Source organism: Sander lucioperca, chromosome 11 (genome assembly GCF_008315115.2).
Source record: "Sander lucioperca isolate FBNREF2018 chromosome 11, SLUC_FBN_1.2, whole genome shotgun sequence".
Classification (NCBI taxonomy): Eukaryota; Metazoa; Chordata; class Actinopteri; order Perciformes; family Percidae; genus Sander; species Sander lucioperca.
In genome coordinates, this window is record NC_050183.1 from 7,153,750 (window position 1) to 7,167,762 (window position 14,013).

General features: G+C 38.7%; 2 protein-coding genes across 2 annotated transcripts; both read left to right on the forward strand.

Annotated features, from left to right (window-relative positions):
- The first annotated feature begins 18 nt into the window (after positions 1–18).
- On the forward strand, positions 19–5,611 carry tor3a (torsin family 3, member A). Its single transcript, XM_031307109.2, has 6 exons — positions 19–350; positions 538–660; positions 1,748–2,013; positions 2,832–3,007; positions 3,514–3,638; positions 4,570–5,611. Exons 1-6 carry the CDS (start codon positions 185–187, stop codon positions 4,815–4,817), a joined length of 1,104 nt encoding a protein of 367 aa, XP_031162969.1. The 5' UTR covers positions 19–184; the 3' UTR covers positions 4,818–5,611.
- Positions 5,612–7,190: 1,579 nt separating this feature from the next.
- On the forward strand, positions 7,191–12,671 carry calr (calreticulin). Its single transcript, XM_031307108.2, has 9 exons — positions 7,191–7,461; positions 8,029–8,130; positions 8,763–8,966; positions 9,301–9,395; positions 9,661–9,870; positions 10,078–10,191; positions 10,678–10,821; positions 11,022–11,114; positions 11,315–12,671. Exons 1-9 carry the CDS (start codon positions 7,368–7,370, stop codon positions 11,549–11,551), a joined length of 1,293 nt encoding a protein of 430 aa, XP_031162968.1. The 5' UTR covers positions 7,191–7,367; the 3' UTR covers positions 11,552–12,671.
- The last annotated feature ends 1,342 nt before the right edge of the window (positions 12,672–14,013 follow it).

The window sequence follows — 14,013 nt, forward strand, 5'->3', positions numbered from 1 at the left end:
CATGCGCCGTGCACAAGGTGGACAACGGGGGGGGGAAACCGCCCGTACGTCGCTACCATGGCGGAGGGAGGTAAACATTCCACACTGCAGGCCGCCAGCTAACGGCTGGGTTTAGATAAACCGGAGAGGAGAACCGGGACGCGGGGTTAAGTCTCGTTTCGGCCGCCTCGGACCAGCCTCTTCAATGTTTGTGCGGTGGTTGCTGCCTATGCTCTGGGCTCTGTCCGCAGAGGCCGACTTCTTCCGGTTCGACAGCATTTCAAATGTTTCCACTTACTATTTTAATTACATTTATTGCAATATATGGGAAGGGGAGTGTCAGCCCAACCAAGACGATGCTACACAGCAAGGTACGAAATTGTTAACGAAGCTATCCTATCACAAGCTATAATGTATGCTTATCAGATTTCAATTCGATTTACCACAATTTATGCACCCTACATTATAGTTCACGGTAGGAACAATGTCCTCCCTGTCGATTAGCTTGGCTCCTAGTATTGATATATTACTGACTCGTTGTCCTGTTGATGTGAGCAGTTCCTACCAGGGACCTTTGGGCAGGTTTTCCTCAGGACTACATTAGCCTGCTGCATCAGTGGTACTGTAGTATGGGCCAGTGCTGTGAATCTGGAGACTGCAGGATAACCAACAACATCACAGGTATCACGCTCCAGCTTGGTGGTTGCAATTGTCTGCTTCTGTGTCCTAGTGCATGTTTTGGACTGTCCGACTGGCCGCGAGACAGCAAATATAGCTACTGTCTCTGGACATGACTGCAAATCACATTAACTTTACTATTTTAACAATGTCTGTATCATGCACAATATGTATAAATGGACTTCATGCCTCTTAATTAGTCCCTGTTGGCCTGCTTTATTCTAGTTATAGATTTACAGCTTATCATTTCTGTTCAATCAAAAAATGGGAGGCTTCTGAAAGTTTTTATGACTCCTGAAAATTCACATGAACTGCTTACACTAGACAGGGCAGCAGATGTACAGCTTTCAATTGGCAATAAACATTTTACTCATTTTTTTTTTAATGTAAATATGAGTGTACAGTAGGTTGCAACCATGGATTAGTTCTTATACAGGAGGTGAGACCTATATTGATCTGTAAGCTGTAGTTAAGGTTTTCTGACACCCTGAGAAGAAGAAAATGATGGAGGAAATATATATATATATATATATATATATATATATATATATATATATATATTTTTTTTTTACTTTAAGGTAAGCAAGCCAATATAAGGTACCCTTGGAGTAGGGATTTAGAGTGGCTTTTGCTCTTTAACAGGCCTGTTGTAGTTTCACCTATAAGAAGTCAGCATTTTTAATTTGAATTATTAGCTGTTCATTTGCTGCATTGTTAATTTAGTTGCTTACCTTGATTGCCCTTTGACATTGAATATTGTCACAAAATATTGTCTGTCAGTTGAAACACTTCTGAGCCTTCCCAGTTTAAATATAATAGCACTGCATCATTGCTAGGATTATTCTTTATCTGGTATTTTTCCAAAGATTTTTTTTTAGAGCTTTGTTTAGCTTTTTTACTGAAGAATGACAGGAAAGGGAGTGGGGGGGGATGACATACACGACACACACCAAAGGGCTTGTGTTCAGATTAGAACCCACTGCCAAGGACTCATGGGGCGCACTCTACTGGGTGAGTCAGAGTCACTCTGATACTGTTACTCCTACTCTCATTTTTAAACATGTTCTCTTTCCTGTTCACACACGTGCAGGTCTGGCGAGGGACCTTCAGACAAAGCTCCACGGGCAGCACCTGGCTCAGTCTGTGGTTCTGAAAGCCATCCAGGGTTTTATCAACAACCCAGAGTCCAACAAGCCGCTGACACTCTCCTTCCACGGCTGGTCCGGCACCGGCAAGAACTTTGTGGCCCGGATAATCGCTGATAACCTGTACCGTGATGGGGTGAAGAGTGAGTGTGTCAGACTGTTCATCGCCCCGTTCCACTTCCCACACGCCAGACTGGTGGACACGTACAAGGTAAGTCATCCAGGGCCCTGTTGGCACAAAGTTTGACGTCATGTGCCCAGAAACACGCTGGCAGTGTTCTTGGGACCCCCGTTTGCTTAGTCAGATGTTTAGTCTGCAGTCTGTTTTGCATGTGAATGACAACGATCAAGGTTTGCACAGATGCTTCAACACAAACATTGGTTCTACAATTACACACTGTGCTTGGCTTTTTGGAACCTAGTGTTTGTCCAACCAGGCCACAGATGCCAACGTAGTAGCTAATCTATTAGATTTCAAAATAATGTTGACAGTGCTATTACACAAATGAACCCAGATTTAACAGGACACAGGATGACCTTTAAAACATATATGAACATGTGTCTAGATAAGGTGTCCCTTTTAAATGAGATTTAGATGGTTAATGATAAAAAATACTGTAATTCTAAAACTTATAACCTTTGTCCCTCATGACTAAAGTGCCATGAAAATGTTTCTTTCTTTGTTAAAAAACACACAGTTGAGTAAAGGGAAAAACCAAAACCAAATGTTTTACATAGAGTAAAACGTGTCGAACTAAAAAAGATAGATATGGTAGTTATGGTTGTTTTGGAGTATAAATCATTTTCGTTAATGTCATGTGTTTGGCTATTATAGTCGCTATAATTTACTAATATATTTAAGTATTTATATAGTCTGAAACTCAAATTTCACCTTAAAGTTCATTATTTACTTTCACCTACTTGAACTTGTGTCAGACCCCAAACCTTAACAGAGTCAAAAATGCACATTCTAGATCTAGAGATTTGAATGATTTTGGTCACTAGTTTGGTCTTCCTCTGTGTGCCCAGGGCCAGCTGAGAGAGGCGATCCGGGACATGGTGCTGCGCTGCCCTCAGACTCTGTTCATCTTCGACGAGGCTGAGAAGCTTCACCCCGGACTCATCGATGCCATCAAACCCTACATGGATCACTATGACAACGTAGATGGCGTAAGCTACCGCACAGCCATCTTCCTCTTCCTCAGGTTGGTTTATATATCAGGCTCGGCCTGTCTGTTGAAGCTGGGTCAAACACTCAGAATGTACTCTCTCCCAGGTATTCTGGCAGCTCATCTCTGATGAATGATGTTTCTTCCTGCGCCTCCATTAATCCTCTTTATGGATCTTTCATGTTTTCAATTACTCATGCCTGATTATCTGCTGACAGATAATCTGTTCAGTATAGTTATTTAACTTTATTTTTTTTAAATAACATTTGTTCAGATCTCATTTTTCAAACTTAAATTAGCATTTGCTTTTGGAGAAAAGCAACGTGTTTAAAACTAACTGAGTATCTCTATTGAAGTATGAAGTTAATGTATTCAAAGAAGATATTGTGCAATTGTTTTAATTTTTTTAATTTTTATTTGCCAACCCTAATCTGTGATGCTGTGATCTCTGCACTGATGCATCCAACCAAACCAAAATGAATCCTCCATGAACGTCAACAACTTTTTACATCATGTTTTTGACGTGCCTGTTGTCTCTACAGTAATATTGGTGGAGCAACAATCAATGACGTAGCGCTGGACTTCTGGCACTCCGGTCAAAATCGAGAGGACATCGGTATGGAAGACCTGGAGCATCGTCTGCGATCTGAAACTATGGAGTCTCATGGTATGCTGCAGGGCTGGCTTTACGTTACTCAGCCGGTTGACAGGTCTCTGTTCAGCAGCCCTCTGCCATTTCACCCTGAGCAGGAAGTGTTACTGAGTGAGCTGCAAAGCCCATACGTCTGTCCGAACGTCCCATTTTTGTGAACGTGATATCTCAGGACCCCCTGCAGAAAATGTCTTCAAATTTCAGTTGAACTCAAAGATGAACCGATTAGATGTTGGAGGTCAAAGGTCAAGGCAACTGTGACCTCACAAATTGCTTGTTTGGCCATAACTCAAGAATTCCTACGCTAATTAGGACAACATTTCACAAATGTTTAATAGGATGAAATGATGAAGTGATGACATTTTGAATTCCAAAAGGTCCACCTCACTGTGACATCATAATGTTCTGCAAAAATGCTTTTCTGGCCATTATTCAACGCCATACTCGGGAAGAGCAGGGGAGACATTTGAATTGGTGACACTAATCTTGAAACGGTGTTTAGATTGTTTAGATTTTCTGTGCTGCCGTGTTCAAGATCTCTGTGAAGCATCCACGTTTTGTCAAAAAACTACACTTAATACCTTTTTATTAAATTGCTTCAAAAGTCTTTACTACATTAATAGACTGGACAGACATGGGTGTAAACTGCAACTTGACTGGTTGGCGGAGGCATACAACCGCAAGGCGGTAATTGTAGTTTACATGTGTGGTGGGCGGGAGTTAAAGTAATCAACTGTTTTATTTGACCAAGATAATTAGCTGTAAGCATAGCGCTGCAGACTGGAGTATTGATTATTGGTGGGATCAGTGGTTTAAACAACCCTCTCACATTAAAGCAAGTCTTTTCTAGCTAAATATAAAACATTGATTGGTGGAGCTTTTAGTTATGTTTGGGGATTTATAAGCAATTTTCTTTTTTTTTTTTTTGCATGGTTCTCTTCCCCAGGTGGGTTTGCTCAGAGTGAGCTGATGTCTGGCCACTTGATCGACTTCTTTGTGCCATTTCTGCCCCTGGAGTACCGCCATGTCAAGCTCTGTGCACGGGACGCCTATGCAGCACGAGGTCTGGAGACAGATGAAGCTACGCTGGATGAAGTGGCCAAGGCGATGCTGTATGTCCCTAAAGAGGAGAGACTGTTCTCAGCCCAGGGATGCAAGTCCATTCCCCAGCGGATCAACTTCTTTCTCCCCTAGAAGGAGAGACAGACAGAGAGACCTGGAGGAGGTGTGAGATTGCTTTACCAGCCCATCTGCATACAGAGCCACAGAGGAGATGTCTGCGCTGCTCTACGTACTCTCCCTCCACAGATACAAAACATGTCTGTCCAGGTCCCTCGGAGAAGGCCAGACAGCAGGGCTGATCCAGTATTGGAGGGGAAAGCAGCCAGAGAGTTATCATGTTCAGTGTGGCTGCTCTTCTTCACCTGCCAGGTTTGAATCCTCACAGTATCAAGAGGGAGAATGAGACAGTGGCTGTGCAGTGTATGTCATAGAGAGATACTAATACATTCTTATTGTCACTGTTTATGTCTGTTCCCCTTTGCCAAAGTTTTAGTTGCGCTGTTTTTAAAGTTTAGGTAAATTCATACTTGTGTTTGCATGTCAGACACTGATTATTTATTGACATCATTTGTGCCATATTTGAGCATCTTACTGTACCAGATTATTTTTTGTGGAGTTGTTTGAGTAGGAATTTGTAGGCACTGTAAGGTATTAGTAAATAATAAATGCCACTGTAGTGTGAAAATAATGGTGTGATAACAGTTAATGTACATGGTACTGCAAATGTTACTTGAAATTGTTACTGGAATTTGTGTCAGAAGCAATGAATCTATTTGAAAGTTTGATTTTTGTGTGTAAATGTGTTTAATAACAGTGCTTTTATTTTTATTTTTTTATTGTAAGTAATTTTATTGTATCACATGAACCTAATACTTGTCTTAGTGTTGTCATCATTACATAATATACTACTGTTAATTTGCATAGTTTAAAAAAAACACTGTTATTCTGACTTGCTTTATCGCTATCATTCATGCATTCACTTTCACATGCATTCACACAGGGCTGAGTTGGTCTGCTTTCAGTGCCAAAGCTCAGGGTCACATCACAAGAAGAACGTGAAAAGAAATAGTTTTAAGAAAATAAACATCCACAGTAAACCAACAAAAGTTGTTTTTAGTTAATGCAATAACTTGAGGGGATACATTTGTCAAACTTAACCAATCTCAATGATGTATTACTTATTTCGCATGGTGCCTACCAACTTTCTGTTTCTTTAAATAGTGAAAGCCCCATGTTCATCACAAAAAAAAAACAGTGAAAGCACTCATACCAGGGGTGGTAAAAACATCCTACACAAATCGAAGGCGGAAACGATTACTTGATTAATTGATCAACAGAACAATAATTAGCTACCATTTTTTGATTCAAACTTTTTAAATGTGAATTTTTATTGTTTTGTGTCTACTTGATAATAAATAGATTTCCTTTAGATTTTTAAGTGTTGGTTGGACAAAACACGAACATTTAAACATTATTTCTGTCAATCAAAAAAATCTGCACAGTAGTTGATCATGAAAATAATTGGTAATTTCAGCTGGGATGTAAGTTTCACATTCATATACCCACACAGAGAAACTGCAGTTTTGACCGACGCACACATAGAAACCCTGTATAAGATGTTTTTTTTGACCCAGACGGTCACAGATAAATGTGATCTGGGGTACCTACAAGGTGACTTGTCACTACTTAGGTAAGAATAGTTGTAATTGATCCAATAGCATCTTTCCACATCTCTAATATTGTATGTCTAGCATGACTTTAAACAGTCCTTCAGGAATACAGGAAAAGGGACATTACATTAGTCAATGCTACACAGTGGTTGACCTTTACTGCTTAGTCCTGATTCTCCCCGATCAAGTGGCAATATATCCTGAAACTTTTTCAATCTCCAAGTTAATTGGCTCTCCAAAATTCTGCAACAAATTGAGTTTAACTGTGCAGAGTTTGACACTAGGTTGTTTTCACATTCATCTGCTAAAGTTTTTCTGTGCTCACTTTATATTGGAGTTTAACATACAAACGTGTGACATTACAACTACCTTGGAAGCCAATCATATACAACCTATAGATGTGTCATGTGGACATTTGGAGTTAAGGTATAAAAGTTATTAGTAAATATTAATAAGTAGTTTATTGAATTGTTTTTGTGGGGAAAAAAACAGACAAATTGTTAGTCAAAGCAGAATGATCAAAAGATGTCTGGCAGTATAATGTCAAATTATTACATTTAGTCTGACTTCGGATACATTAAAATGCTGCTTTATTACTGATTTTACATTGATTAAACCATGTGTATTGTGATTTTCCTCCAAACATATGATTCACCTACAGCCATGGATGTACTAAGAGAACTACAGCGCATCATCACTCTTCCTTGGGCGTGTATCAAGCAAACGCGTGGTCTGCTCCCATTGGCTACAGCAATTACCCGTCCGGATGGTGTCTCCTCCGATTGGCCGAGAGGAGTAACGCTTCCTTATTGAGGTTCGGAGACGACGTCCAATCAGATTCAGACATCTGTTCTGAGCCGAAAAGACCAGTGGCAGCGTCTTTCACTTTAACATTACTGTATGATAGACTGGGCCGACTAACAACGCATTCTGTACGGTGTACACAGATTATATAGACTTATTTGTAATCATAGTCGTTTTTTTATTTGGCGGGGTGCTTCAGTTTGTCACAATGACAGCCTTGTCGCTGCTTTTGATGGTCGTGTCGGCAGCATCTGTGCTGGCTGAGTCCACTGTCTTTTTTCGAGAGCAATTTGAAGATGGGGGTGAGGTCCTTTTATTTATTCAGTTATACCTACATTATTTTACATTTGTGTTTTGTTGTGATTTCTTTGAAACTGTATCTCAGATATTACAATATTGAATCTACATGAAACCCGGTGGCTATTCTTCATGTTGGCTGGTTGGAATTATTTTTGACATGACAGCTCACAATTGTAAAATGTTTGTGGTGCATTGTCTGCTTCCTGCTCAGTTTGAGATGCATTTAGTCTACATGGGTACCATTCATCTTTTGTACCATTCTCCCCTCCCTTCCTCTTCGTCCTCTCCATTTTACCCCCCAGCTATCATCAAACCTTGTCTGTCTCCCCATCCCCCCTCCTGCACAGCTCTCCCCTGGTCATTCATCGTTACCCTTATCTAGCTGTCTTCTTTCATCACCAGCCTCATAACAAAACACCTTGTAGATAGTGAAGGCGGTCACCTAAAAAGCATGCTCCTGCAGCGTAACACCTTCCCACTGCACCAATGCATCATCAGTGGTGGATCAGCAGCTTGTGAGTGTGTTCACAGTGACTGCTGTGCAGCTGAACCTACACTTGTTTGTGCAGATGCCTGGAAGAGTCGCTGGGTGGAATCCAAGCACAAGTCAGACTACGGCAACTTGGTCCTGAGTGCAGGGAAGTTCTATGGAGATGCAGAGAAAGACAAAGGTAAGTTGAAAGGTTAAATTGTAATCACCCACTCTGGATCTGTGCAAGATGGTTAACTCCCACATTGTTTTGGGTGTGTTTTTATAGAATAAGGGTGTGTATCCCTAGTTTTTCTGTGGTCTGTGTTGAGGAGATTTGACTGAGACTTAACCATGATATGGTGCTTGCTTGGGATTCATTCAAGTTTTGGTTGTGGTCTTTAAAAGAACCATTTATCTTAATTCTGTATTTGTTCATCTGACATTTGCTTGTGGCACAATACAGAGACAATCTTTATCCCTTACCAGAAGTTACATGGTGTTATTGAAGTAAGTTTTAGAAGTAAAGTCAAAATCTACACACGCGACTCTAAATGGGATGTATGCCCAGTGAAATCATCGTGGGTGGTGTCAGTGTGTCTCAGAGTTGTTCCATTATTCACTCTCTGTGGATCCGCTCCAGGGTTTGTCTCTACATGACATCATCACAACAGGCTGTCTCTCTGCTGTACAACTTGAGAAGATACTTGTTAAAATTCACTCATTTAAGATAATCTGAACAATTTAATAGAAACCGCATGAATAAATTATACTTAATGCTGCAGCTTCCCTTATTACAGATACATTGCACTAAAAAAATATTTCTTGCTACAGGTCTGCAGACGAGCCAGGACGCCCGCTTCTACGCCTCGTCATCTCGTTTTGATGACTTCAGCAACCAGGGCCAGCCTCTGGTTATCCAGTTCACTGTGAAACATGAGCAGAGCATTGACTGTGGTGGAGGCTACATTAAACTGTTCCCCTCTGGCCTCAACCAGGAGGACATGCACGGAGACTCGGTCTACAACATCATGTTCGGTGAGTGCATATAGTTTCAACTGTGGGCCAAAGGACTTTATCGCTCAGGTACATTCTTACAGTGATAAGAGTACAAGTCATTTGAAGTCACCTTGACAATTTTGGAAGATCTGTGTGTGGGCATTTTTCTTCTTGTTATTTTTCACCAGACTTTGACAGCTCTTAATTTTGTTGTACAGTATACACATACAAATACACATAAATTAAACACCCGCGATTCAAGTGTTTTGAATGTTTTTCATTTTTTTCATTTTAGATATTCCTTATCTCTTATGCCCTTGTTTCCAATGTTAACTTTTACCATTTTTCTTCTTTTTTTGGTTTGCTTGTTCAGGTCCTGACATTTGTGGCCCTGGCACAAAGAAGGTTCATGTCATATTCAACTACAAAGGCAAGAACCATCTGATTAACAAGGACATCAGATGCAAGGTGAGATATCAATAAATGGTTCTTGTTTTTATATTTACTTGGGAAATGGCAAGTTTTTTCTAATTCCCGTTGGTCCTAAATTGTGTTCCAATTCATCAGCATTTTGTAATAACAACATTGCTATTGTTCTTCTCACCATAAAACCAAACCAGCGAGGACATGTTGAAAGTGGAACGTGTTTTGCATTTTAAACATGTTAAATGTAAATCACTTATGAATATAATGCAATTAGAATAGCTGCTAACAATTCTTTTATTCCTTGCAGGATGATGAATACTCCCACTTGTACACACTGATAGTCAACCCTGACAACACTTACGAGGTCAAGATCGACAATAAGAAGGTCGAGTCTGGCAATCTGGAGGATGACTGGGACTTCTTGCCTCCCAAAAAGATCAAGGACCCTGAAGCCAAAAAGCCAGAGGACTGGGATGACAGGGAGAAGATTTCCGACCCCGACGATAATAAACCAGAGGTCAGTCTGCTCGAGACACTCTAAAAATCAGTTTGTCCATATTTTGTAATAATCCTTTTGGGGCTATTTGTCCTACTGATACATAATTATTTTTTTTGCTTATAAGACAGCATTCATTTAATTTGTATGAAACCCATATGTCTTTTTAAAATGTCTTTGATATACCTTCGTGAAGTCATGTCTTCTAAACCTGTATCTCTTTGGTAGGACTGGGACAAGCCTGAGAACATCCCAGATCCTGATGCTAAAAAGCCTGATGACTGGGATGAAGAGATGGACGGAGAGTGGGAGCCTCCTATGGTTGCTAACCCTGATTACAAGGTAACAGCAAATAATTAGAACACTTAATATACAATGTCCAGTCAATAGGTTACACTATTACTGTGTTGGAAATAACTCCCTCTTTGCTACTTAGTATTCTACATTAATGCCATTTTGTTTGAGTGTTTAAATAAGGGAGTGATTTTGGACACAGCCTGTTTCAACACGAGTAAAGCTTGGGTTGTAATTGTGCTAAAAATATTTACTTTATGTACTTAAAATATGTCCAATAGAGCTGCAAAGATTAATCGATTAGTTGTCAACTATTAAGTTAATCTTCAACTATTTTGATAATCAATATATCAATTTGAGTAATTTTATATATATATATATATATATATATATATATATATATATATATATATATATATATATATATAAAAAAAAAAAGCGCTATTATTTATTCCAAATAAACGTCTGAATCAGCAGATTTATTTTGCTTTTGAGATTCCTCTGACATTAACTACACGGTCTTGGTGTTAATAGGGTGAGTGGAAACCCAGAGAGATCGACAATCCTGCCTACAAGGGCATATGGATCCACCCTGAGATTGACAACCCGGAGTACACAGCCGACTCTGAGATCTATAAATACGACAGCTTCGGTGTGATTGGACTCGACTTGTGGCAGGTAAGAAGATACTGTAGCTGACTGATTAATAAAGAGTAAATTTGCTGAAATCAACAACAAACTAGCAATCAAACTCAAATGTGGGATTATATATTTGAGATGCTGAGGAGGAAAGATGTTTGAAAAATTTAGCTTTTCTTTTGTCGGATTTGGTTGCATTAAGTACCTGACAGTAACATGTTGACTTCTTTTTTATGTAGGTCAAGTCTGGTACCATCTTTGATAACTTCCTCATCACCAACGACCCAAACCTGGCAGAGGAAGTAGGCAACGACACATGGGGTAAAACTAAGGTCAGTCCAAAACGTTTATCTTTAAGCATGTATCCTGCTCATGCATTTTAGTATTTTGTGGTGTGTGTGTGTGTGTGTGTGTGTGTGTGTGTGTATATATACCCTAATTTAATTGCTTGGATTGTAGACAACCACTGTTACAAAGGAATGATCTATTTATCACTTTTTGAATTTGTTGTCTCCATGTGCATCCTCTCCAGGACGCAGAGAAGAAGATGAAGGAAAGCCAAGAGGAGGAGGAGAGAAAGAAACGGGAGGAAGATGATCAGCAGAGGAGAGACGAGGGAAAGGAGGAAGACGACGAGGAGGAGGAGGAGAAAGATGAGGAGCAAGATGAGGAGGAAGATGAAGAAGAGGAGGAGGAGGGGGAAGAGCAGCAGGAGGAGGAAGAAGAGGACGATGAAGGCACAGACTCTAAACTCAAGGATGAGTTATAACTCTGTGCAGGAACTGACTGTCTGTGTCAATGAGCCAGTGGAACGAGGCTGAACACTGATGAGATGATAGACCCTCATGACTGACACCCTGGGGTGGAGGGGTAATATGTTTGTTTACAAAGCAAGGAAGTAGGTCAAAAAGGGCAATTATTGTTCTGTTTCCTGTTTCCATGTGCTGCTACTACTACTACTATTATTATTATTATTATTATTATTATTATTATTATTATTATTATTATTATTAAAAGAGGAATAGTAATAGAGTGAAGTGTGATGTCATAACGAATGTCAAGAAGACAGGAAATCAATTGATCAGTTTATACCCAACAGAAATATATAAATTGTCATTTGTGTTCTTTGAAAATCTGGGTTTTTATGAAGTATAATGTTGTAGTGACATGGAAAGCTATATTTGGTGTGTGGATGATACCATGAACATGTCTTGTTTACCTCATGTGTTTTGTTTTAATTAATCTGTCATGTTTTTTTTGTTAATCTTTTGCAGTCATGCATGTCACTCTGTCTCATGGCCCCCTTTCAAAAGCTTCGTCAATCTCAAAGGATTCGACTGGGTTAGACACCATTACACAGGTTATCTTGCCTGCTCTTATTTAAACTTCTTGATTCAAACTAGGGTTAATGGCACAGGGACAGTAGTGCATTAGGACTGACACAATATATTTGACAACCTGTTGAAAGAAAGCCGTCGTCTAAAGGATGGTAATACAGGGTGCTTTAAGATGAAATCCCTTGCATAGTGTTGTACTGTATAGTTAACACTTTATCACGTCAATGCACATACTGTAGTCTTGTGTGTCTAAATAAACTGTGCTCAAACTCAGTTGTACATTGAGAGCACTCAGTAGCAGGTAAGCTTATGCTCATTTACTCGTTCACTTTTGGTTTAATCATAGTAGGTGTACACAACCAGTTTTCCTCATTTTTGATGCTAATATCTCCACACTGCTGTACCCCAACACACTCTCCAAAACAGATGATCCTTTTGTAAAAGACACATTTTTTTACTAATGTTAGTAATTGAAGTGGGGAGATTTTCATGTTGCTGTGTTAAAAAAACAGACAGGTGTTCTGTCCAATAAAATCAACCAGTGGAAAATGAGCAGAAGTCTTCAATTTTGTTTTGTTATATTTAAAGTGGCTTTTTATTTTGAAGGTCTGCCTTTACATGGGCATTTGTATTTGTTTTATAGTTGCATTATTTGTTTTCTTGTTCATTAGACTGATTGGTTGTTACCTTTATAGCAGTGGTGGAAAGTAATTAAGTACATTGACAACCATTGATAGGTACTTGTACTTATGTATTTTCATTTTATGCTATTTATACCTTTACTCCACAACATTTCAGAGGGAAACTTATATTTTACATTTATCTGAAAGCTATAGTTACTAGTTACTTTGCATAATCAGATTTCACAGACAACATGATCTGACAACGTTATGTATAGATTACATAGAGTTAAAATTAGCTCCACCTAATGGTAGGTATATTAATATAATAGTAAACAGGGCATTTTTGGCATACTTACATACGTACATTTACATAAGTAAGATTCTGAATGCAGGAATTTTACTTCTAAATTGGTGTCATTGACAACACATTTTTTTTTTTATTATTCATTATATTTAAATTAATTATGTTTTGGCTTATAGATAAATGAAGGACTTGTGTGTAAGGGGGCTTTGAAACATTTAGATCTTCATGTTGGGAAATAAAAAATGTACAGATATATAATTAATTAAATAATAATTAAGCAAATTGCTACATAAAGTATGAAAATACAAATAATTTCACAACAATTCATGGACCTCAGTATTTCTAAAATCCTTTCTCAGGCCCTGATTGTTGTATTTCTGGGGTGACAGAGCCTTTTCCATAGCTGCCTCCTCCCTCTGAAACTCTCTCCCCAAACACATCTGAGACTGCACCAATCTGTCCATGTTTGAATCAAGTCAAAACTCACCTTTTTTTAGAGTTGCTTTTAATGTTTGATTAATGTGTGTGTATTTTTAGTATGTGAATTCCTTCTTTGTTTAACTGTAAAGTGTCTGAGTGTTGAAAATAATAATAATATAAAATATATATAGTATAAAGTGTAAATAAAATATAAATAAAATGCATGTATAGCAAAGTAAAAATAAATTTGCATCTGCTGCTCCTCAGTCAGTTGGATCCCCTACTCTGAGTCTGAACTTTCTATCCAAAACACACATGTAAAAATGTCAGAAGGGCATTTTTTCAAAGCCTCAAACAAGGTTGAATATTTTAGTATTAAGTAAGTATTAATGTGATTTGAAAGTTGAATACTACCCTGAATGTATGAAAGATGTGGAACATTTTAAAGTTTGAATAGAGTTTCTCGAAAAATGTCTTGCGGAATTTTCTTCTTCTTCTTCTTCTTCTTCTTCTTCTTCTTCTTCTTCTTCTTCTTCTTATTATTATT

Coding starts and splice junctions, on each gene's coding strand:
- tor3a (XM_031307109.2), top strand. CDS start 185: ATGTTTGTGCGGTGGTTGCTGCCTATGCTCTGGGCTCTGTCCGCAGAG. Junction 351..537: donor AGACGATGCTACACAGCAAG/GTACGAAATTGT, acceptor TGATGTGAGCAG/TTCCTACCAGGGACCTTTGG. Junction 3,639..4,569: donor TGAAACTATGGAGTCTCATG/GTATGCTGCAGG, acceptor TCTCTTCCCCAG/GTGGGTTTGCTCAGAGTGAG.
- calr (XM_031307108.2), top strand. CDS start 7,368: ATGACAGCCTTGTCGCTGCTTTTGATGGTCGTGTCGGCAGCATCTGTG. Junction 7,462..8,028: donor AGAGCAATTTGAAGATGGGG/GTGAGGTCCTTT, acceptor TTGTTTGTGCAG/ATGCCTGGAAGAGTCGCTGG. Junction 10,192..10,677: donor TTGCTAACCCTGATTACAAG/GTAACAGCAAAT, acceptor TGGTGTTAATAG/GGTGAGTGGAAACCCAGAGA.